This window comes from Nerophis lumbriciformis, linkage group LG16 (genome assembly GCF_033978685.3).
Source record: "Nerophis lumbriciformis linkage group LG16, RoL_Nlum_v2.1, whole genome shotgun sequence".
NCBI lineage: Eukaryota > Metazoa > Chordata > Actinopteri > Syngnathiformes > Syngnathidae > Nerophis > Nerophis lumbriciformis.
The window spans coordinates 38,938,534-38,960,840 of NC_084563.2; the positions used below are offsets into that span (position 1 = coordinate 38,938,534).

Below are 22,307 nucleotides of genomic sequence, written 5' to 3' on the forward strand. Positions count from 1 at the left end.
ATAAACGCGTAAAAAACAGTCTGATACTGTTACGGTAAATCAAACGTTAGTGCAATCACAATATAGTAACACTCGAAATAGTGCAGAGCAATAACAATATATCAATAACTCAACGTTGCTCAAACAATGTCACACAACACAACACACAAAATAAACATGTAAAGCTCACTTTATGAAGTTATTCCTCATCCACGAATCCCTCGAATTCTTCTTTTTCAGTGTCCGAATTATTTTCATAAACCGAAAGCACCAAGAAGCACCGCCTTTAAATTCATTGTTAAGTTCGCTTGCTAGCGCTGTTGCCTTCATTGGAATAGTGATTGTACTGACACTTCTACTTGCTGCTCTCTGTTCAACAACCCACTCTTCCAGTTTGTCCTCCAACTGTAGCCATCTCGCTTTGTTCCCTCGGAAACTGTTTAGTCTTCTTTACTTGGCGCAGGTCATCTTGTTGCTTCCTCCACTTCCGCACCATTGATACGTTAATGTTAAATTCCCTCGCTGCTGCTCTATTCCCGTGTTCTACTGCGTGACTGATCGCCTTGAGTTTAAACTCTGCGTCGTAAGCGTGTCCTTTCATAGGAGCCATTTTGGGGTCTTTATATAAACACACAAATGGAAATGAAACGGCACGCCTCACGCATGCCGTAGTTGCGAGACCTGTTGTGGCTCAATTTTGGTCCATATATAAGGCGCACCGGATAATAAAGCGCACTGTCAGCTTTTGAGAACATTTGAGGTTTTTAGGGTGCGCCTTACAGTGCGGAAAATACGGTAAACATGTTAAATATGAGAACATTTCCTCTTATTCCTGTTAAATACATGTATACCCTGCTCATTTTGCAAAGCAAAGTTTGTTTTTATCAAGACGAACGTCGACATAAAAGTTTGTTGACATAGCAAAGCCGATACTATTAGTTACCTGTACATATACTAATGGTTTCGCTGTCAGGTAAACAGGCGACGTGTACTAAGAAAATAAAACCTCATCTTAATGTGGAATCAGCTGATTAAGCAACTCATTTTGCCCGCTTACAGGAGCGGTGTGCAATAATGGAGGAGGCTAAATTAAGTGCAAGAATGTGACGATTCTTTCAAAATAAGATAACCGGAAGGCAAATATAAAATGGATGTAATTTTAAACAAATGTATTGCATCCCCACACAAACACTCAGGACTTTACACTAATTCATTGTAATGTATTTATTTTTACATTTGTTTTTCTGTTTCTATGTTCATCTTAGGTTGATTGGCAACACTAAATTGGCCCTAGTGTGTGAATGTGAGTGTGTATGTTGTCTGTCTATCTGGGTTGGCCCTGCGATGAGGTGGCGACTTGTCCAGGGTGTACCCTGCCTTCCGCCCGATTGTAGCTGAGATAGGCTCCAGCGCCCCCCGCGACCCCAAAAGGGAATAAGCGGTAGAAAATAGATGGATGGATGGATGTTCATCTTATTTAATTTGTTTTCTTATTTACTTATTAGTGTGTTAATACAATTTTAACTAATCTGGAGTTTCTTTTTTTTAGTACAAATTACAGATATTCCAATTAGGGATTTATCTCATCCAAGGGTGAGATCGGCCGATACCGACCACATGTATTAACTATAAATTGTTCAATTTATTTATGATAAGTGCTATTGACATTTTAACAATATCAACTCAATATTTAAAGTACCGGTACTTCCTTATTTTCTTTGAATACACACAATTGTTTCCAAACAAAGTCAATAGTACACAATAACTTCAAAGTAAAAACTACTATACTGCTCTTTTTTTGTTTTGTTTACTCAATTCTTTAGTTTTTGCCCTCAAAGTATTCCTGTGTCCAGGGAATTATTTCCCGAGTTTGTAAACGATAACAAAAACAAAAAATATATACATATACCGTATTTTCCGCACTATAAGGCGCACCGGATTATTAGCCGCACCTTCTATGAATTACATATTTCATAATTTTGTCCACCAATAAGCCGCCCCGGACTATAAGCCGCGCCTACGCTGCGCTAAAGTGAATGTCAAAAAAACGCTGCGCTAAAGTGAATGTCAAAAAAACAGTCAGATAGTTCAGTCAAACTTTAATAATATATTGAAAACCAGCGTTCTAACAACTCTGTCCCAAAATGTACGCAAATGTGCAATCACAAACATAGTAAAATTCAAAATGGTGTAGAGCAATAAATAGCAACATAATGTTGCTCGAACGTTAATGTCACAACACACAAAATAAACATAGCGCTCACCTTCTGAAGTTATTCTTCATTCGTAAATCCTTCGAATTCTTCGTCTTCGGTGTCCGAATTGAAAAGTTGCGCAAGCGTGGGATCCAAAAATGGCCGGCTCCGCCTCGTCGAAGTCATCGGATTCAGTGTCGCTGTTGTTGTGCAGCAGTTCTGTGAATCCTGCCTTCCGGAAAGCTCGGACCACAGTTGTGACCGAAACTATCTGCCCAGGCATTTACGATCCACTGGCAGATGTTGGCGTATGTCGACCGGCGCTATCTGCCCGTCTTAGTGAAGGTGTGTTCGCCTTCGGAGCTGTGTGAAAAAAGCCACCCGGCCTCTTCGCGTAAACTTCCCTTAACCACTCGCTCATCTTTTCTTCATCCATCCATCCCTTCGAGTTAGCTTTTATGATGACGCCGGCTGGAAAGGTCTCTTTTGGATGGGTGGAAGTTAGCATGGCAAGCTAGAACCACAGTGAAGGATGACTTCTCATTCCCTGTGGTGCGAATATTCACCGTACGTGCTCCCGTTCCACAGTGCAGTTCACAGGAATATCAGTTGCTGTGAAATACGGTAGTAATCCGTGTGCGGATGGAGAGATTGCGTCTTTTTATGAACCGGATCCTTGTCGCGTAGTAGGAGCCATTTTGTGGTCTTTACAGATGTAAACAGGAAATGAAACGTACGGTGATATCCGCGCGTTTTTTCTTCTTCTTCCGGGGGCGGGTGAAGCGCTTCCTGTTCTATGGGGGCGGGTGCTTTCCTTGGCGGTTGCTTGCGTAGAAGAAGAAGCGCTTCCTGTTCTACCGGGAAAAAAGATGGCGGCTGTTTACCGAAGTTGCGAGACCGAAACTTTATGAAAATGAATCGTAATAAAGCGCACCGGGTTATAAGGCGCACTGTCAGCTTTTGAGAAAAATTGTGGTTTTTAGGTGCGCCTTATAGTGCGGAAAATACGGTAGTACAGGCCAAAAGTTTGGACACACCTTCTCATTCAGTGCATTTTCTTTATTTTCATGACTATTGACATTGTAGATTGTCACTGAAGGCATCAAAACTATGAATGAACACATGTGGAGTTATGTACTTAACAAAAAAAGGTTAAATACCGGTAACTGAAAACATGTTTTGTATTCTAGTTTCTTCAAAATAGCCACCCTTTGCTCTGATTACTGCTTTGCACACTCTTGGCATTCTCTCGATGAGCTTCAAGAGGTAGTCAGCTAAAAGGGTTTTCACTTCACAGGTGTCATAGTTTTGATTCCTTAAATAACAATCTACAATGTAAACAGTCATGAAAATAAAGAATACCCATTGAAATGAGAAGGTGTGTCCAAACCTCTGGCCTGTACTTTATAATCATGTTATCCATAATTTTGAATTTCAATGAATTGTCCACAAATAGTGCTACTCCTCCTCCCCCTAATTTGTCTATTTACCTACATAAATGCATATCCTTCCAATGCAAAATTCTACTTTTGATCTATATTCATCCATGTTTCGGTTAAGGCAATTATATTAAATAGTTGTCTGAATTGCTGTAAGTAATGCTTAATATTATTAAAGTTTGCATTTAAACTTCTACAGTTAAAGTGCACAATCGATAAGGTGTCATTACAATTGAAAGTCAGCATGAATTGCTCGTCTGAGTAATAGTTACATTCTTTGTTAATAGACGAAAATAAGTTAGTGTCCGGGTCTATTTCATAGTCCACTTCATGCATATTGTGCTCAGTATATTTAAAGTTGACTATATCCTGCTGATATTGTACACGTGTTACAAATGTAGTCTCTCCTGGTGAATTTTGAATGTCTTCAGTCGATGGCATATTCATAAAGTGTCTGCGTGTTACCCTCCATCTTCCATGTTTTCTGGACCATAGGGCGCACAGGATTATAAATCGCACTGCCGATGAGCGGGTCTATTCAGGTCTATTTTCATACATAAGGCGCACCGGATTATAAGGCGCATTAAAGGGGTCATATTAGGATTTTTTACTAAATGTAAAACACTTACTTGTGGTCTACATCAGTGTTTTTCAACCTTTTTTGAGCCAGGGCACATTTTTTGCGTTGAAAAAATCCGGAGGCACACCACCAGCAGAAATCATAAACTCAGTTGACAGTAAAAAGTCGTTGTCGCAATTGTTGGATATGACTTTAAACCATCACCAAGCATGCATCAATAAAGCTCTTGTCTCAAAGTAGGTGTACTGTCACGACCTGTCACATCATACCATGACTTATTTGGAGTTTTTTGCTGTTTTCCTGTGTGTAGTGTTTTAGTTCTTGTCTTGCGCTCCTATTTTGGTGGCTTTTTCTCTCTTTTTGGTATTTTCCTGTAGCAGTTTCATGTCTTCCTTTGAGTGATATTTCCCGCATCTACTTTGTTTTAGCAATCAAGAATATTTCAGTTGTTTTTATCCTTCTTTATGGGGACATTGTTGATTGTCATGTCATGTTCGGATGTACATTGTGGACGCTGTCTTTGCTCCACAGTAAGTTTTTGCTGTCGTCCAGCATTCTGTTTTTGTTTACTTTGTAGCCAGTTCAGTTTCAGTTTTGTTCTGCATAGCCTTCCCTAAGCTTCAATGCCTTTTCTTAAGGGCACTCACCTTTTGTTTATTTTTGGTTTAAGCATAAGACACCTTTTTACCTGCATTTACAAAGCAATTAGCTACCGGCTGGCACCTACTGATATGGAAGAGTATTACAGGGTTACTCTGCCGAGCTCTAGACAACACCAACACTCAACAACAACACATCATTTGCAGACTGTAATTACTGGTTTGCAAAAAATGTTTTTAACCAAATATGTGAAGCCATACTGGTCACACTGAGGGTGGCCGTATAAACAACTTTTAACACTGTTACAAATATGCGCCACACTGTGAACCCACACCAAACAAGAATGACAACACATTTCGGGAGAACATCTGCACCGTAACACAACATAACAAATACCCAGAACCCCTTGCAGCACTAACTCTTCCGGGACGCTACAATATACCCCCCCCCACCCCACCTCAACCCCGCCCACCTCTACCTCCTCATGCTCTCTCAGGGAGAGCATGTCCCAAATTCCAAGCTGCTGTATTGAGGCATGTTAAAAAAAATAATGCACTTTGTGACTTCTATAATAAATATGGCAGTGCCATGTTGGCATTTTTTTCCCATAACTTGAGTTGATTTATTTTGGAAAACCTTGTTACATTGTTTAATGCATCCAGCGGGGCATCACAACAAAATTAGGCATAATAATGTGTTAATTCCACGACTGTATGTATCGGTATCGGTTGATATCGGAATCTGTAATTAAGAGTTGGACAATATCGGAATATCGGATATCGGCAAAAAAGCCATTATCGGACATCTCTACTTAAGTAATGAAAACGTAGACATATACGGGTTGTAAACGTAAGGAGTGTCAACTTAAACATTGTACTTTGTATATTCCACTGAAATGTTGTGTAACTGATGTCACTTGTGTGTGTATTACAGGTAGAGGTGTTGTATGGCGATGAACCTCTCAAAGACTACTACACACTAATGGACATTGCCTATTTCTATGAGTGGAGACGGGTGAGTGTTCTTCCTGCTACTTATTTTGTTGGTTATGTACACACACAAACCTGGTCATTCAAACTTCTTTAAATGTTCCCGTTTGCTTGATGGTTTGTAAATTTAAAGAAACCTCTCTAGTACAGTACAATACAGTGTTTCTCACAGGACTGCAATCTATTTGTGGCGGTGGGTAATTGCAGGTTTGTTGGGGGGGGTGCTGCTGATATAAGCAGTCCTGCCGTGTGTTTACTTGTGCAAAGCTGGATAGCAAGTTAACGTCTAAGGCAGTGTTTTTCAACCACTGTGCAGCGCGTGAGACAGTCAGGTGTGCCGTGGGAGATTGTCTAAATTCACCTGTTTGGGTTAAAAATCTTTTCTGCAAACCAGTAATTATAGTCTGCAAATGATGTGTTGTTGTTTAGTGTCTGTGCTGTCTATATAAACAAAAGGTGAGTGCCCCTAAGAAAAGGCATTAAAGCATAGGGAAGGCTATGCACTGAACTGGCTACAAAGTAAACAAAAACAGAATGCTGGACGACAGCAAAGACTTACTGTGGAGCAAAGGCAATGTACATCCGAACATGACATGACAATCAACAATGTCCTCACAAAGACGGATACAAACAACTGAAATATTCTTGATTGCTAAAACAAAGTAGATGCGGGAAATATCGCTTAAAGGAAGACATGAAACTGCTACAGGAAAATACCCCCCAAAAAAAGAGAAAAAGCCACCAAAATAGGAGCGCAAGACAAGAACTAAAACACTACGCACAGGAAATCAGCAAAAACCTCAAAATAAGTCAGGGTGTGATGTGACAGGTTGTGACAGTACACCTACTTTGAGACAAGAGCTATAGTGATGCATGCTTGATTATGCTTTAAAGTCATATCCAACAATTGCGACAACGACTTTTTACTGTCAACTGTTTTTTGTTTTTTAATGATTCCCGCTGGTGGTGTGCCTCCGCATTTTTTCAACGCAAAAAATGTGCCTTGGCTCAAAAAAGGTTGAAAAACACTGGCCTAAGGCCCCGTTTACACTCCACGCCAAATCTGATTTTTTTTTTTGCCTTCAAGTGACACAGATCAGATTTTTTTGGCCAGTGTAAGTGCAATGCGACGTGAATGTATTTTTTTCGTCAACTTTTCGGTGAGCTACGTCACTCGTGTGCCGCAGTCGCCAGTGGCTATTTCATCACATCTGGTTTCGTTTTTTTTTTAGGACAGAATTATCGCTGCATCACTTGTCAATAGTGCGCAAATAATAGGCTATATGTACCGTATTTTTCGGAGTATAAGTTGCACCTGCCGAAAATGCATAATAAAGAAGGAAAAAAACATAAGTCGCACTGTAGTATAAGTCACATTTTTTGGGGAAATTTATTTGATAAAACCCAACACCAAGAATAGACATTTGAAAGGCAATTTAAAATAAATAAAGAATAGTGAACAACAGGCTGAATAAGTGTACGTTATATGAGGCATAAATAACCAACTGAGAACGTGCCTGGTATGTTAACGTAACATATTATGGTAAGAGTCATTCAAATGACTATAGCGTATAGAACATGCTATACGTTTACCAAACAATCTGTCACTCCTAATCGCTAAATCCCATGAAATCTCATATGTCTAGTCTCTTACGTGAATGAGCTAAATAATAATATTTTATATTTTACGGTAATGTGTTTATAATTTCACACATAAGTCGCTCCTGAGTATAAGTCGCACCCCCGGCCAAACTATGAAAAAACTGCGACTTATAGTCCGAAAAATACGGTAATATATGAATATATAGTTTGATTCTGAAGAAATAGTGATTGGTGAAAGACCGTGCCATCTCCGGGTTGGGGAGGAGATCTTGCCCCAAGTGGAGGAGTTCAAGTACCTCGGAGTCTTATTCACGAGTGGGGGAAGAGTGGATTGTGAGATCGACAATTAAAGTTAAAGTACCAATGATTGCCACACACACACACTAGATGTGGTAAAATTTGTTCTCTGCATTCGACCCATCCCCTTGTTCACCCCCTGGGAGGTGAAGGGAGCAGTGGGCAGCAGTGGTGCCGCGCCCGGGAATCATTTTTGGTGATTTAACCCCCAATTCCAACCCTTGATGCTGAGTGCCAAGCAGGGAGGTAATGGGTCCCATTTTTATCGTCGTTGGTATGACTCGGCCGGGGTTTGAACTCACAACCTACCGATCTCAGGGAGGACACTCTAACCACTAGGCCACTGAGTAGGCGTGGCGTAGACAGGCGGATCGGTGCGGCATCTTAAGTAATGCGGACGCTGTATCGATCCGTTGTGGTGAAGAAGGCGCTGAGCCGGAAGGCAAAGCTCTCAATTTACCGGTCGATCTACGTTCCCATCCTCACCTATGGTCATGAGCTTTGGGTTATGACCGAAAGAACAAGATCACGGGTACAAGCGGCCAAAATGAGTTTCCTCCGCCGGGTGGCGGGGCTCTCCCTTAGAGATAGGGTGAGAAGCTCTGCCATCCGTGAGGAACTCCGAGTAAAGCCGCTGCTCCTCCACATCGAGAGGAGCCAGATGAGGTGGTTCGGGCATCTGGTCAGGATGCCTCCCTAGGGAGGTGTTTCGGGGGTTAAGGTGGGCGGGGTTAGGGGGGGTGGTAGCGGAGGTGTATATTGTCGCGTCCCGGAAGACTTAGTGCTGCAAGGGATTCTGGGTATTTGTTCTGTTGTGTTTATGTTGTGTTACAGTGCGGATGTTCTCCCGAAATGTGTTTTGTCATTCTTGTTTGGTGTGGGTTCACAGTGTGGCGCATATTTGTAACAGTGTTAAAGTTGTTTATACGGCCACCCTCAGTGTGACCTATATGGCTTTTGACCAAGTATGCTTTGCAGTCACCCGTGTGTGTAAAAACCGCATATATTATGTGACTGGGCCGGCACGCTGTATGAATGGAGGAAAAGCGAACGTGACGACAGGTTGTAGAGGACGCTAAAGACAGTGTCTTCAAGGCACGCCCCCAATATTGTTGTCCAGGTGGAAATCGGGAGAATGGTGGCCCCGGGAGATTTTCAGGAGGGCCACTGAAATTCTCCCAGGAAAATCGTGAGGGTTGTCAAGTATGGCATTTGCTTACATGCAAGTTTCAAAATAAAGCTCCTGTAAATCCATGTGGATGTCTGTCTGCTCTACTTAACAGCCATAAAAAGATTACAACCCTCCCAAATATATTACACTATATACAGTACAGGCCAAAAGTTTGGACACTCCTTCTCCTCATTCAATGCATTTCCTTTATTTTCATGACTATTTACAATGTAGATTGTCACTGAAGGCATCAAAACTATGAATGAACACATGTGGAGTTATGTACTTAACAAAAAATGGTGAAATGACTGAAAACATGTTTTATATTCTAGTTTCTTCAAAATAGCCACCCTTTTCTCTGATTACTGCTTTGCACACTCTTGGCATTCACTCGATGAGCTTCAAGAGGTAGTCACCTGAAATGGTTTTCACTTCGCAGGTGTCATACTTTTGATACCTTCAGTCATGAAAATAAAGAAAACACATTGAAATGAGAAAGTGTGTCCAAACGTTGGGCCTGTTCTGTACATCCATTTATATATTATTTACTTTCATGTAAAAACAAAAATAGTTTTTAAGGTGTAGAAGCAACTTCCTCCCGGTCAACTTCCTTTGTTTTCACTTTATCGAAGTGCACGTGCAAGTGATGTTGAGGCCACATTGGGGCCTGTTCGCGTTTACACTGGAGTTTGATAACAATCACAAAATATTTACAGTGTAATCAGTAAACTAGTAAAAATCAGATCTAAAAAAAATCTGATTCGGGCCACTCCTCCAATAAGCACATTTGAGTTAAGTAATTTTCAAAAGGTAAACATGGCAGGTTTATAGGCTATACAAGCCTTAAGTATTGGCTGATACTAATATTGATTTGATAAGATATCAGCACAAATTATATATACTGTTTTTATTTTTATTTTGTAGGGTTGAATGTTAGAAAAATGTTTAAGTGAAATTACTTAAAGATCAATGGTAGGTATGAAAAATACTATAAGACTTTTAAAGTCATTTTGATAGTAGGCTAATATAGCTAATAGACATTTACATCATGTGTTGTCTTTATTATAACACTTGTATAAGACTTTTAAAGTCATTTTGATAGTAGGCTAATATAACTAATAGACATTTACATCATGTGTTGCCTTCATTATAACACTTGTATAAGACTTTTAAAGTCATTTTGATAGTAGGCTAATACAACTAATATAGACACTTGCATCATGTGTTGCCTTCATTATAACACTTACCGGTATTTAAAAGGGACAAGCGGTAGAAAATGGACGGATGGATAAGGCTTTTAAAGTCATTTTGATAGGTTAATATAGCTAATATAGAGACTTACATCATGTGTTGTCTTCAATATAAGACTTTTTAAGTCATTTTGATAGTAGGCTAATATAGCTAATATAGACACTTACATCATGTGTTGCCTTCATTATAACACTTATATAAGACTTTTAAAGTCATTTTGATAGTAGGCTAATATAGACACTTACATCATGCGTTGCCTTCATTATAACACTTATATAAGACTTTTAAAGTCATTTTGATAGTAGGCTAATATAGACACTTACATCATGCGTTGCCTTCATTATAACACTTATATAAGACTAAGTCATCTTGATAGTAGGCTAATGTAGCTAATATAGACACATCATGCGTTGCCTTCATTATAAAACTTGTATAAGACTTTTAAAGTCATTTTGATAGTAGGCTAATATAGCTAATATAGACACTTACATCATGTGTTGTCTTCATTATAACACTTATATAAGACTTTTAAAGTCATTTTGATAGTAGGCTAATATAGACACTTACATCATGTGTTGTCTTCATTATAACACTTATATAAGACTTTTAAAGTCATTTTGATAGTAGGCTAATATAGACACTTACATCATGCGTTGCCTTCATTATAACACTTATATAAGACTTTAAGTCATTTTGATAGTAGGCTAATATAGCTAATGTAGACACTTACATCATGCGTTGCCTTCATTATAACACTTGTATAAGACTTTTAAAGTCATTTTGATAGTAGGCTAATATAGCTAATATAGACACTTACATCATGCGTTGCCTTCTTTATAACACTTATATAAGACTAAGTCATTTTGATAGTAGGCTAATATAGACACTTACATCATGCGTTGCCTTCATTATAACACCTATATAAAGGGGTCAAGCGGTAGTAAATGGATGGATGGATAAGACTTTTAAAGTCATTTTGTTAGGCTAATATAGCCACTTACGTCGTGTGTTGTCTTCATTATAACACTTATATAAAGCTTTTAATTTTTTGTGGCTCCAAATAGATTTTATTTTATTATTTTTTTTTTAAATTTTTTTTTTTTTGGTCCATAGTGGCTCTTTCAACTTTTTGGGTTGCCGACCCCTTTAACCTCTAAAGGCCTTAGTGGCCACATGCGTGGACAGCACCTTTTAGCTCTTACTTCCAAAATTGTGTACACTACTGAATTGGGGTCTTATGCCGACATATGGACACTTATACTGCTATCTGGTGGTGTCAGAAGAGTATAACATACAATGGAATTTGGGAAAAAAAAACATTTGCATATCACTACACTTGAAGTACACATTTGTGCACTTATGGACTAATTAAGTACATCATATTAAAAGATGATTTTGAGTTTTTATTCTAATTAGGGTCCAATAAGCCCAAATAGCAAAGAGAAATTAAAAAAACATGTAAACAAACAGCTTAAGGCCTTAATGGGGAACATTATCACAATTTCAGAATGGTTAAAACCATTAAAAATCAGTTCCCAGTGGCTTATTTTATTTTTCGAAGTTTTTTTCAAAATTTTACCCATCACGCAATATCCCTAAAAAAAGCATCTAAGTGCCTGATTTTAAGCACCCGTCCATTTTCCTGTGACGTCACATAGTGAAGCCAACACAAACAAACATGGCGGAAAGAACAGCAAGCTATAGCGACATTAGCTCGGATTCAGACTCGGATTTCAGCGGCTTAAGCGATTCAACAGATTACGAATGTATTGAAACGGATGGTTGTAGTGTGGAGGCAGGTAGCGAAAACGAAATTGAAGAAGAAACTGAAGCTATATCGGTTTGAACCATATGCAAGCGAAACCGACGAAAACGACACGACAGCCAGCGACACGGGAGAAAGCGAGGACGAATTCGGCGATCGCCTTCTAACCAACGATTGGTATGTGTTTGTTTGGCATTAAAGGAAACTAACAACTATGAACTAGGTTTACAGCATATGAAATACATTTGGCAACAACATGCACTTTGAGAGTGCAGACAGCCCAGTTTTCATCAATTAATATATTCTGTAGACATACCCTCAAGTCAGCAGGCCAGGGAAGCTAGGGTCGATATTCTTCTCTTGATCATCTTCGAGACGGTGTGAGCCAAGACATCCAGGGGGTTAAGCTCGCTCGTCTGCGGGAACAAACTGCCGCCATTGCTTGCCGTGCTCCCGAGGTCCTTTGTCCCTGAATTGCTCACACACTCCGGCAGATTCAATGGGGGTCTGGCGGCAGATTTCTTTGACTTTATCGTTGGAAATGCGTCTGCTTTGAGTGTCGCAGGATATCCACACATTCTTGCCATCTCTGTCGTAGCATAGCTTTCGTCGGTAAAGTGTGCGGAACAAACGTCCAATTTCTTGCCACTTTCGCATCTTTGGGCCACTGGTGCAACTTGAATCCGTCCCTGTTCGTGTTGTTACACCCTCTGACAACACACCGACGAGGCATGATGTCTCCAAGGTACGAAAAACAGTCGAAAAAACGGAAAATAACAGAGCTGATTTGTCTAAGTGTTTGAGAAAATGGCGGATTGCTTCCCGATGCGACGTCACATTGTGACGTCATCGCTCCGAGAGCGAATATTAGAAGGCGTTTAATTCGTCAAAATTCACCCATTTAGAGTTCGGAAATCGGTTAAAAAAAAAAAAGGTATTTTTTCTGCAACATCAAGGTATATATTGACGCTTACATAGGTCTGGTGATAATGTTCCCCCTTAACAGGTTAATACTGGTATTGGCCAATATCCATTGCTCCAATATTGATGTCGTATCGGAAGTGAAAAATTGTGTCGCTACTAGAGATGTCCGATATCGGCCTGCCGATATTATCGGCCGATAAATGCTTTAAAATGTAGAATCGGAAATTATCGGTATTGTTTTTGTTTTTTTTGTTTTTAATTAATTAAATCGACATAAAAAACACAAGATACACCAACCCAAAAAACCTCCCTCCCCCATTCACACTCATTCACACAAAAGGGTTGTTTCTTTCTGTTATTAATATTCTGGTTCCTACATTATATATCAATATATATCAATACAGTCTGCAAGGGATACAGTCCGTAAGCACACATGATTGTGCGTGCTGCTGGTCCACTCATAGTACTAACCTTTAACAGTTAATTTTACTCATTTTCATTAATTACTAGTTTCTATGTAATTGTTTTTATATTGTTTTATTTTCTTTTTTTATTCAAGAAAATTTTTTAAATTTATTTTATTAATTTTTTTAAAAAGGACCTTATCTTCACCATACCTGGTTGTCCAAATTAGGCATAATAATGTGTTAATTCCACGACTGTATATATCGGTATCGTTATCGGTAATTAAGAGTTGGACAATATCGGAATATCGGCAAAAAGCCATTATCGGACATCCCTAATCGCTACATGTAAGAACTGTTGTTGAACTGTGTGCAGACCGGACCCATCCCCTTGCAGTACCTGGTGAAGCCCACAAGGAAGCGCAGGAAGCCGTCCCAGTCCGCGGTCCAGGGCCACTCAGACGGCGTCAACACCAGCCCGACCTCAGAGAGCGACTCCCAGAGCGACAAAGTCCACAGTCCGGCGTCGACGATGGCGGCGCCGCCTCGAGCCTCCTCGCAGTCCAGCCCCGCGGCCAACAGCCTCTCCCCCGCCATCCAGAACTCCAACGGTACCACCGTGCCTAACAACACTCAGCGACACGCCCTCTCCTCCAAGCAGGGGGCCTCCGCCGCCCGGAAGGTGACTGTCAACGGCACGAGCTCGGCCGCCAGCAAAGAGGCGGCGAGGGGCGGGGACAAAAGCGCCGCGCCTCCGACGACCTAATGTCTGCACGGCAGCAGGGAGGACGTTGTTTGGATGGCTCCCTTCTTTCTGCAGAGAAAAAAACACTGGAGCCTTCTGCCTTTTGGACTTTATGAGAGGCAGACATCGCCGTGACGGACTGAAGTGCAGCCAAATGTGTGTGTGTGTGTGTGTGTGTGTGTGTGTGTGTGTGTGTGTGTGTGAGCGTGTGTTAGACTAGACCAGTGCACACATAGACTGTACAGTATGTATCTAATGTGACCATGTGTGCATATAAACTTATCTTTTATACAAGGCATTGTAATCATTTTGTATCGTACATGAAGTGGTTCTGTTGCATTTCTACCTTATCTGGCTTCTGTAAAATTGGACAAAATGCCGCCAAGCATTGCAGTGCGAATCCCTGCAATGGATATGGAGAAAGAAGAAAAAAAAAACTGAGCGTATTCGGTCATTTTATCACTGCTGTATAAATCATCAGGTGACACAACTTCATGACACAACTGTTGATGCACTTTCACACGCTCCGAACCAACCAGTATTTTGTTGTCTCTTTTCTAAGCACTACCACGCTGCCGGGCTCGCCGGCACGTTCTTTCATGTCCCGAGTCCCAAGAACTCCAAAAGGGATTTTCCAATACTTGGCCATGTTTGTTCTTTTTCTAAAATCCAACATTCCTTCTGTTATGTTCCAACAAGGAAAAAAAAAAAACAATACTTTGATCAGCCATACGTGCATGTTTTAGGTCAATAAAATGTTTACCTAATAGTATTCTGATCCAAGTGTCAAATTCATTATTCAACAGCAGAAGGCTTCCTGAACACTTTAGTGCAGAGGTGTCAGTCATTTTCACTGTTTGGCCCCAGAGGGCCACTTCTAATAGTAAATATTACACAATTTTTTTATTAATTTTGTTAGGTTTTTTAAAGACTAAAAGGTCAAAAAACAAATCACCTCAAAATGTAGTGTATATTACTGTAAATGAAAAAACAGTACTGCTGTTTTATGGTAAAAATAAGAAAAAAAAAAGGCAGCTCAGTTGCCAGAATTTTACTGTAAAATTTACATTTGTTTTTTTTTTACTGTAAATAAAGAAAAATGCAATTTTACAGTAAAATTGGCACCTGAGCTGCCAGTTTGCTTGTTTTTTTTTAAACCGCAAATCAACAACTAGATTTTTCGGTGTATTACTGTAAATTTATTACAGTAAAAAAACTACTTTTTTTCATTTAAGAGAAAAATGCTGTAAATTCCACAATTTTACCATGAAATCTATTGCTACTTTTACATTGCACAATTTGATGGATAACTTGCTTTGAAATCATTATTTATTTATGCTTAAAAAATGGTTTGAATGTTTGATAATATATTTTTGCATAATTAGACAATAAAGTACCAATGATTGTCACACACACACAAAGTGTGGCGAAATTATTCTCTGCATTTGACCCATCACCCTTGATCACCCCCTGGGAGGTGAGATGAGCAGTGAGCAGCAGCGGTGGCCGCGCCCGGGAATCATTTTGGGTGATTTAACCCCCAATTCCAACCCTTGATGCTGAGTGCCAAGCAAGGAGTGTAATGGGTCCCATTTTTATAGTCTTTGGTATGACTCGGACGTTAATATTTATATCAGTTAATATTTAAGTTAACATAATTTGCGATTACATGGAGTACATATATGTTTTTCTCCCAATATAGAAAGAAATAATACATTTAGTAAGAAAAGTTACAGTCCTTTATTGATACATATTATTTCCAGGCTCTCGAGGGCCAAATGAAATGAAGTGGAGGGCCACATAAGGCCCCCGGGTCTTTGAGTTTGACACCTGTGCTGTACAAACCCCGTTTCCATGTGAGTTGGGAAATTGTGTTAGATGTAAATATAAATGGAATACAATGATTTGCAAATCAATTTCAACCCATATTCAGTTGAATATGCTACAAAGACAAGATATTTGATGTTCAAACTGATAAACATTTTTTTTTTGCAAATAATCATTAACTTTAGAATTTGATGCCAGCAACACGTGACAAAGAAGTTGGGAAAGGTGGCAATAAATACTGATAAAGTTGAGGAATGCTCATCAAACACTTATTTGGAACATCCCACAGGTGAACAGGCAAATTGGGAACAGGTGGGTGCCATGATTGGGTACAAAAGTAGATTCCATGAAATGCTCAGTCATTCACAAACAAGGATGGGGCGAGGATCACCACTTTGTCAACAAAAGCGTGAGCAAATTGTTGAACAGTTTAAGAAAAACCTTTCTCAACCAGCTATTGCAAGAAATTTAGGGATTTCACCATCTACGGTCCGTAATATCATCAAAGGGTTCAGAGAATCTGGAGAAATCACTGCACGTAAGCAGCTAAGCCCGTGACCTTCGATCCCTCAGGCTGTACTGAATCAACAAGCGACATTAGTGTGTAAAGGATATCACCACGTGGGCTCAGGAACACTTCAGAAACCCACTGTCAGTAACTACAGTTGGTCGCTACATCTGTAAGTGCAAGTTAAAACTCTCCTATGCAAGGCGAAAACCGTTTATCAACAACACCCAGAAACGCCGTCGGATTCGCTATTCCTGAGCTCATCTAAGATGGACTGATACAAAGTGGAAAAGTGTTCTGTGGTCTGACGAGTCCACATTTCAAATTGTTTTTGGAAACTGTGGACGTCGTGTCCTCCGGACCAAAGAGGAAAAAAACCATCCGGATTGTTATAGGCGCAAAGTTCAAAAGCCAGCATCTGTGACAGTATGGGGGTGTATTAGTGCCCAAGACATGGGTAACTTACACATCTGTGAAGGCGCCATTAATGCTGAAAGGTACATACAGGTTTTGGAGCAACATATGTTGCCTTCCAAGCAACGTTACCATGGACGCCCCTGCTTATTTCAGCAAGACAATGCCAAGCCACGTGTTACATCAACGTGGCTTCATAGTAAAAGAGTGCGGGTACTAGACTGGCCTGCCTGTAGTCCAGACCTGTCTCCCGTTGAAAATGTGTGGCGCATTATGAAGCCTAAAATACCACAACGGAGACCCCCGGACTGTTGAACAACTTAAGCTGTACATCAAGCAAGAATGGGAAAGAATTCCACCTGAGAAGCTTAAAAAATGTGTCTCCTCAGTTCCCAAACGTTTACTGAGTGTTGTTAAAAGGAAAGGCCATGTAACACAGTGGTGAACATGCCCTTTCCCAACTACTTTGGCACGTGTTGCAGCCATGAAATTCTAAGTTAATTATTATTTGCAAAAAAAAAAAAAGTTTATGAGTTTGAACATCAAATATCTTGTCTTTGTAGTGCATTCAATTGAATATGGGTTGAAAAGGATTTGCAAATCATCGTATTCCGTTTATATTTACATCTAACACAATTTCCCAACTCATATTGAAACGAGGTTTGTAGTTGAATAGCCCTGCAACTTTTATTGTCTGCTTTATCACTCAATTTATTCGCACACATATTTCACTAATGTCTGCCTCATGGCATAAAGGTTGCGGGTTCAAATCTGGGTTGTCTCCAGGTACTTCAGTGTCCTCAAGAGCATGCGTGTTAGGTTCATGACTGGTGAGGCATTGACTGACTTTTTGTCAAGTTATGTGATCTGATAGGAACATAATTCAATTATTTTGATGAACTTTTATGGAAATGTCAGGAATGAGATAAGGAACAAGCCTGTTTATTAATGCTTGCATCCACATGACTGACAAGTGTTCACCCCATTTATTTAAAAAAAAAAAAAATCATAAATGGGATAAGGAACCGACTTGTCCAGGGTGTACCCCGCCTTCCTCCCGAATGCAGCTGAGATAGGCTCTGGCACCCCCCGCTACCCAGAAGGGGACAAGCGGTAGAAAATGGATGGATGGATGGGATACGGAACATTTGGGGGTGATCCGAAACATTTTTACAAAACCCAAAACCAATGAAGTCGGCACGTTGTGTAATTCGTAAATAAAAACAGAATACAATGATTTTTAAATCCTTTTCAACTTATATTCAATAGATTAAACTGCAAAGACAAGATATTTAATGTTGGAACTGAGAAACTTGTTTTTTTTTTGCAAATAATCATTAACTTTGAATTTAATGGCAGCAACACATTGGCACAGGGGCATTTTTACCACTGTGTTACATGGCCTTTCCTTTTAACAACACTCAGTAAACGTTTGGGAACTGAGGAGACCAATTTTTGAAGCTTTTAAGGTGGAATTATTTTCCATTCTTGCTTGATGTACAGCTTCAATCCAATCCAATCCACTTTATTTATATAGCACATTTAAACAACAAAATGTTTCCAAAGTGCTGCACAACAATATTAAACACAATTAAAAACAATATAAAATAAATGTGATTAAAAACAATTTCAAAGGGTAAAACCAATTAAAATAGTAAATAGAAAGCAAAAAGCAAAATTTTAAAAACACAGAGGACAACAGAGGACCACACAACTCACGTAGTGTTAAAAGCCAGAGAATAAAAGTGGGTCTTAAGACGAGACTTAAAACACTCCACTGTGGGAGCAGTTCGAACATGGAGGGGCAGAGTGTTCCAGAGCTTAGGGCCGACCACAGAGAAGGCCCTGTCTACCCTGGTTTTAAGTCTCGTCTTGGACACCACGAGCTGGAGCTGGCTCTCGGACCTCAGAGCGCGCGCAGGATTGTAAGTTTGGATGAGGTCCGAGATATACTGAGGTGCCAGTCCATGTAAAGCTTTAAAAACAAACAGCAAGGTTTTAAAATCAATTCTAAAATGAACAGGGAGCCAGTGCAAACTCTCAAGGATTGGGGTTATATGCTGGCGTCTCCTGGCCCCTGTTAAAAGTCGTGCTGCCGCATTCTGGACTAACTGCAACCGGGAGAGAGCTTTTTGGCTAATGCCAGCATAAAGTGCGTTGCAGTAGTCCAGGCGACTTGAAATAAAAGCATGCACGACTTGTTCAAAAAGGTTAAAAGATAAAAACGGTTTTACCTTTGCTAAAAGACGAAGATGATAAAAACACGATTTTAAAACGCCATTGACTTGTTTGTCAAGTTTAAAATCGCTGTCTATAGTGACGCCAAGGCTGGTGACTTTGGGACGCACATAATTTTGCAATGGTCCCAAGTCAGTGAGGGCCGGACCAAACACTAAAATTTCCGTTTTTCCCTCATTCATTATTAAAAAATTCTGGGCTAACCAAGCCTTGACGTCGCATAGACAGTTGAGAAGGAGTGTCAGGGGGCCGTGGCCTTTTGAAATAGGCATATAAATTTGGCAGTCGTCTGCATAAAAGTGATAAAACACTCCATGCCTCTTAAGAATCTCTCCAAGAGGAAGAAGGTACAGTGCAAACAGGATGGGGCCTAGAATAGATCCCTGGGGGACACCACAGTAAAGCGGAGCAGAAGAAGAAGTGGCGTCCCCCAGCCTGACAGAGAAGCTTAAGTTGCTCAACAGTCCGGGGGTCTCCGTTGTGGTATTTTAGGCTTCATAATGCGCCACACATTTTCGAAGGGGAGACAGGTCTGGACTACAGGCAGGCCAGTCTAGTACCCGCACTCTTTTACTATTAAGCCACGCTGTTGTAACACGTGGCTTGGCATTGTCTCGCTGAAATAAGCAGGGGCGTCCATGAGAACGTTGCTTAGATGGCAACATATGTTGCTCCAAAACTTGTATGTACCTTTCAGCATTAATGACGCCTTCACAGATGTGTAAGTTACCCATGTCTTGGGCACTAATACACCCCCATACTGTCACAGATGCTGGCTTTTGAACTTTGCGCCTATAACAATCCGGATGGTTCTTTTCCTCTTTGGTCCGGAGGACACGACGTCCACAGTTTCCAAAAACAATTTGAAATGTGGACTCGTCAGACCAGAGAACACTTTTCCACTTTACATCAGTCCATCTTAGATGAGCTCGGGCCCAGCGAAGCCGGCGGCGTTTCTGGGTGTTGTTAATAAATGGCTTTCGCTTTGCATAGTGGAGTTTTAAATTGCACTTACAGATGTAGCGACGAACTGTAGTTACTGACAGTGGTTTTGTGAAGTGTTCCTGAGCCCATGTGGTGATATCCTTTACACACTGATGTCTCTTTTTGATACAGTACCATCTGAGGGATCGTTAGTCACGAACATGCTGCTTACGTGCAGTGATTTCTCCAGATTCTTTTAACCTTTTGATGATATTACAGACCATAGATGGTGAAATCCCTAAATTCCTTGCAATAGCTGGTTGAGAAATGTTGTTCTTAAACTGTTGGACAATTTGCTCACGCATTTGTTGACAAAGTGGTGACCCTCGCCCCGTCCTTGTTTGTGAATGACTGAGCATTTCATGGAAGCTGCTTTTATACCCAATCATGGCACCCACCTGTTCCAAATTAGCCTGTTCACCTGTGGGATGTTCCAAATAAGTGTTTGATGAGCATTCCTCAACTTTCTCAGTCTTTTTTGCCACTTGTGCCAACTTTTTTGAAACCTGTTGCAGGCATCAAATTCCAAATAAGCTAATATTTGCCAAAATAAAGTTTTCCAGTATCTTGTCTTTGCAGTCTATTTAATTAAATGAATATAAGTTGAAAATGATTTGCAAATCATTGTATTCTGTTTTTATTTAGGATTTACACATCGTGCCAACTTCACTGGTTTTGGGTTTTGCATTTTATTTGTTTATATTGACAAATGTGCTGTTTTGGACTGCAATGTTGTTCAATTAAGGACACTCATTAAGCATGTCAAGCTTCTGCGCTATTGTGTGCTTAGCTGCCGTGTACCTGCTAGCAGCCTGTAGCCTAGAATGTTTCCTAGGAACGTGAATCCGACAACTCGTGATTCTATTCCGATACTTGGGATGATTTGACACAACTGTCGAGTCAAACCAACTCTTGCAATATGTTTTTGGAATATAAATTATGATTAAACCTTTTCTAAACCGGTTATCTCCTCTCTGAGCTGCCACCTTAACGTGGTAGAGGAGTTTGCGTGTCCCAATGATCCTAGGAGCTATGTTGTCCGGGGGCTTCTATGCCCCCTGGTAGGGTCTCCCAAGGCAAACTGGTCCTAGGTGAGGGATCAGACAAAGAGCAGCTCGAAGACCTCTATGAAGAACACGAACAAGGAACCCAGATTTCCCTCGCCCGGACGCGGGTCACCGGGGCCCTCCTCTGGAGCCAGGCCCGGAGGTGTGGCACGATGGCGAGCGCCTGGTGGCCGGGCCTGTCCCCATGGGGCCCGGCCGGGCACAGCCCGAAGAGGCAACGTGGGTCCCCCCTCCAATGGGCTCACCACCCATAGCAGGGGTCATAGAGGTCGGGTGCGATGTGAGCTGGGCGGAAGCCGAAGGCAGGGCACTTGGCGGTCCGATCCTCGGCTACAGAAGCTAGCTCTTGGGACGTGGAACGTCACCTCGCTGGGGGGGAAGGAGCCTGAGCTAGTGCGTGAGGTGGAGAAGTTCCGGCTAGATATAGTCGGACTCACTTCGACGCACAGCAAGGGCTCTGGAACCAGTTCTCTTGACAGGGGCTGGACTCTCTTCCACTCTGGCGTTGCCAGCAATGAGAGGCGACGGGCTGGGGTGGCAATTCTTGTTTCCCCTCGGCTCAAAGCCTGCACGTTGGAGTTCAACCCGGTGGACGAGAGGGTAGCCTCCCTCCGCCTTCGGGTGGGGGGACGGGTCCTGACTGTTGTTTGCGCTTACGCGCCCAACGGCAGTTCAGATTACCCACCCTTTTTGGATTCACTCGAGGGAGTACTGGAGAGTGCTCCCCCGGGTGATTCCCTCGTTCTACTGGGGGACTTCAACGCTCATGTTGGCAACGACAGTGAAACCTGGAGAGGCGTGATTGGGAAGAATGGCCGCCCGGATCTGAACCCGAGTGGTGTTTTGTTATTGGACTTTTGTGCTCGTCACGGATTGTCAATAACAAACACCATGTTCAAACATAAGGGTGTCCATATGTGCACTTGGCACCAGGACACCCTAGGCCGCAGTTCCATGATCGACTTTGTAGTTGTGTCATCGGATTTGCGGCCTCATGTTTTGGACACTCGGGTGAAGAGAGGGGCGGAGCTTTCTACCGATCACCACCTGGTGGTGAGTTGGCTGCGATGGTGGGGGAGGATGCCGGACAGACCTGGCAGGCCCAAACGCATTGTGAGGGTTTGCTGGGAACGTCTAGCAGAGTCTCCTGTCAGAGAGAGTTTCAATTCCCACCTCCGGAAGAACTTTGAACATGTCACGAGGGAGGCGCTGGACATTGAGTCCGAGTGGACGATGTTCCGTACCTCTGTTGTCGGGGCGGCCGATTGGAGCTGTGGCCGCAGGGTAGTTGGTGCCTGTCGTGGCGGTAATCCTAGAACCCGTTGGTG

At 41.4% G+C, this 22,307-nt stretch overlaps 1 protein-coding gene across 1 annotated transcript in view; it reads left to right on the forward strand.

Moving 5' to 3' along the window:
* Positions 1-14,713, forward strand: part of LOC133617261 (polycomb complex protein BMI-1-like) — a 39,605-nt gene extending 24,892 nt beyond the window's left edge. Inside the window, exons 8-9 of the mRNA XM_061977141.2 lie at positions 5,727-5,807; positions 13,573-14,713. Of these exons, the coding sequence (XP_061833125.1) occupies positions 5,727-5,807; positions 13,573-13,962 (471 nt within the window). The 3' untranslated portion in view covers positions 13,963-14,713. The remainder of the gene's footprint in view (positions 1-5,726; positions 5,808-13,572) is intronic.
* Positions 14,714-22,307: the final 7,594 nt, after the last annotated feature.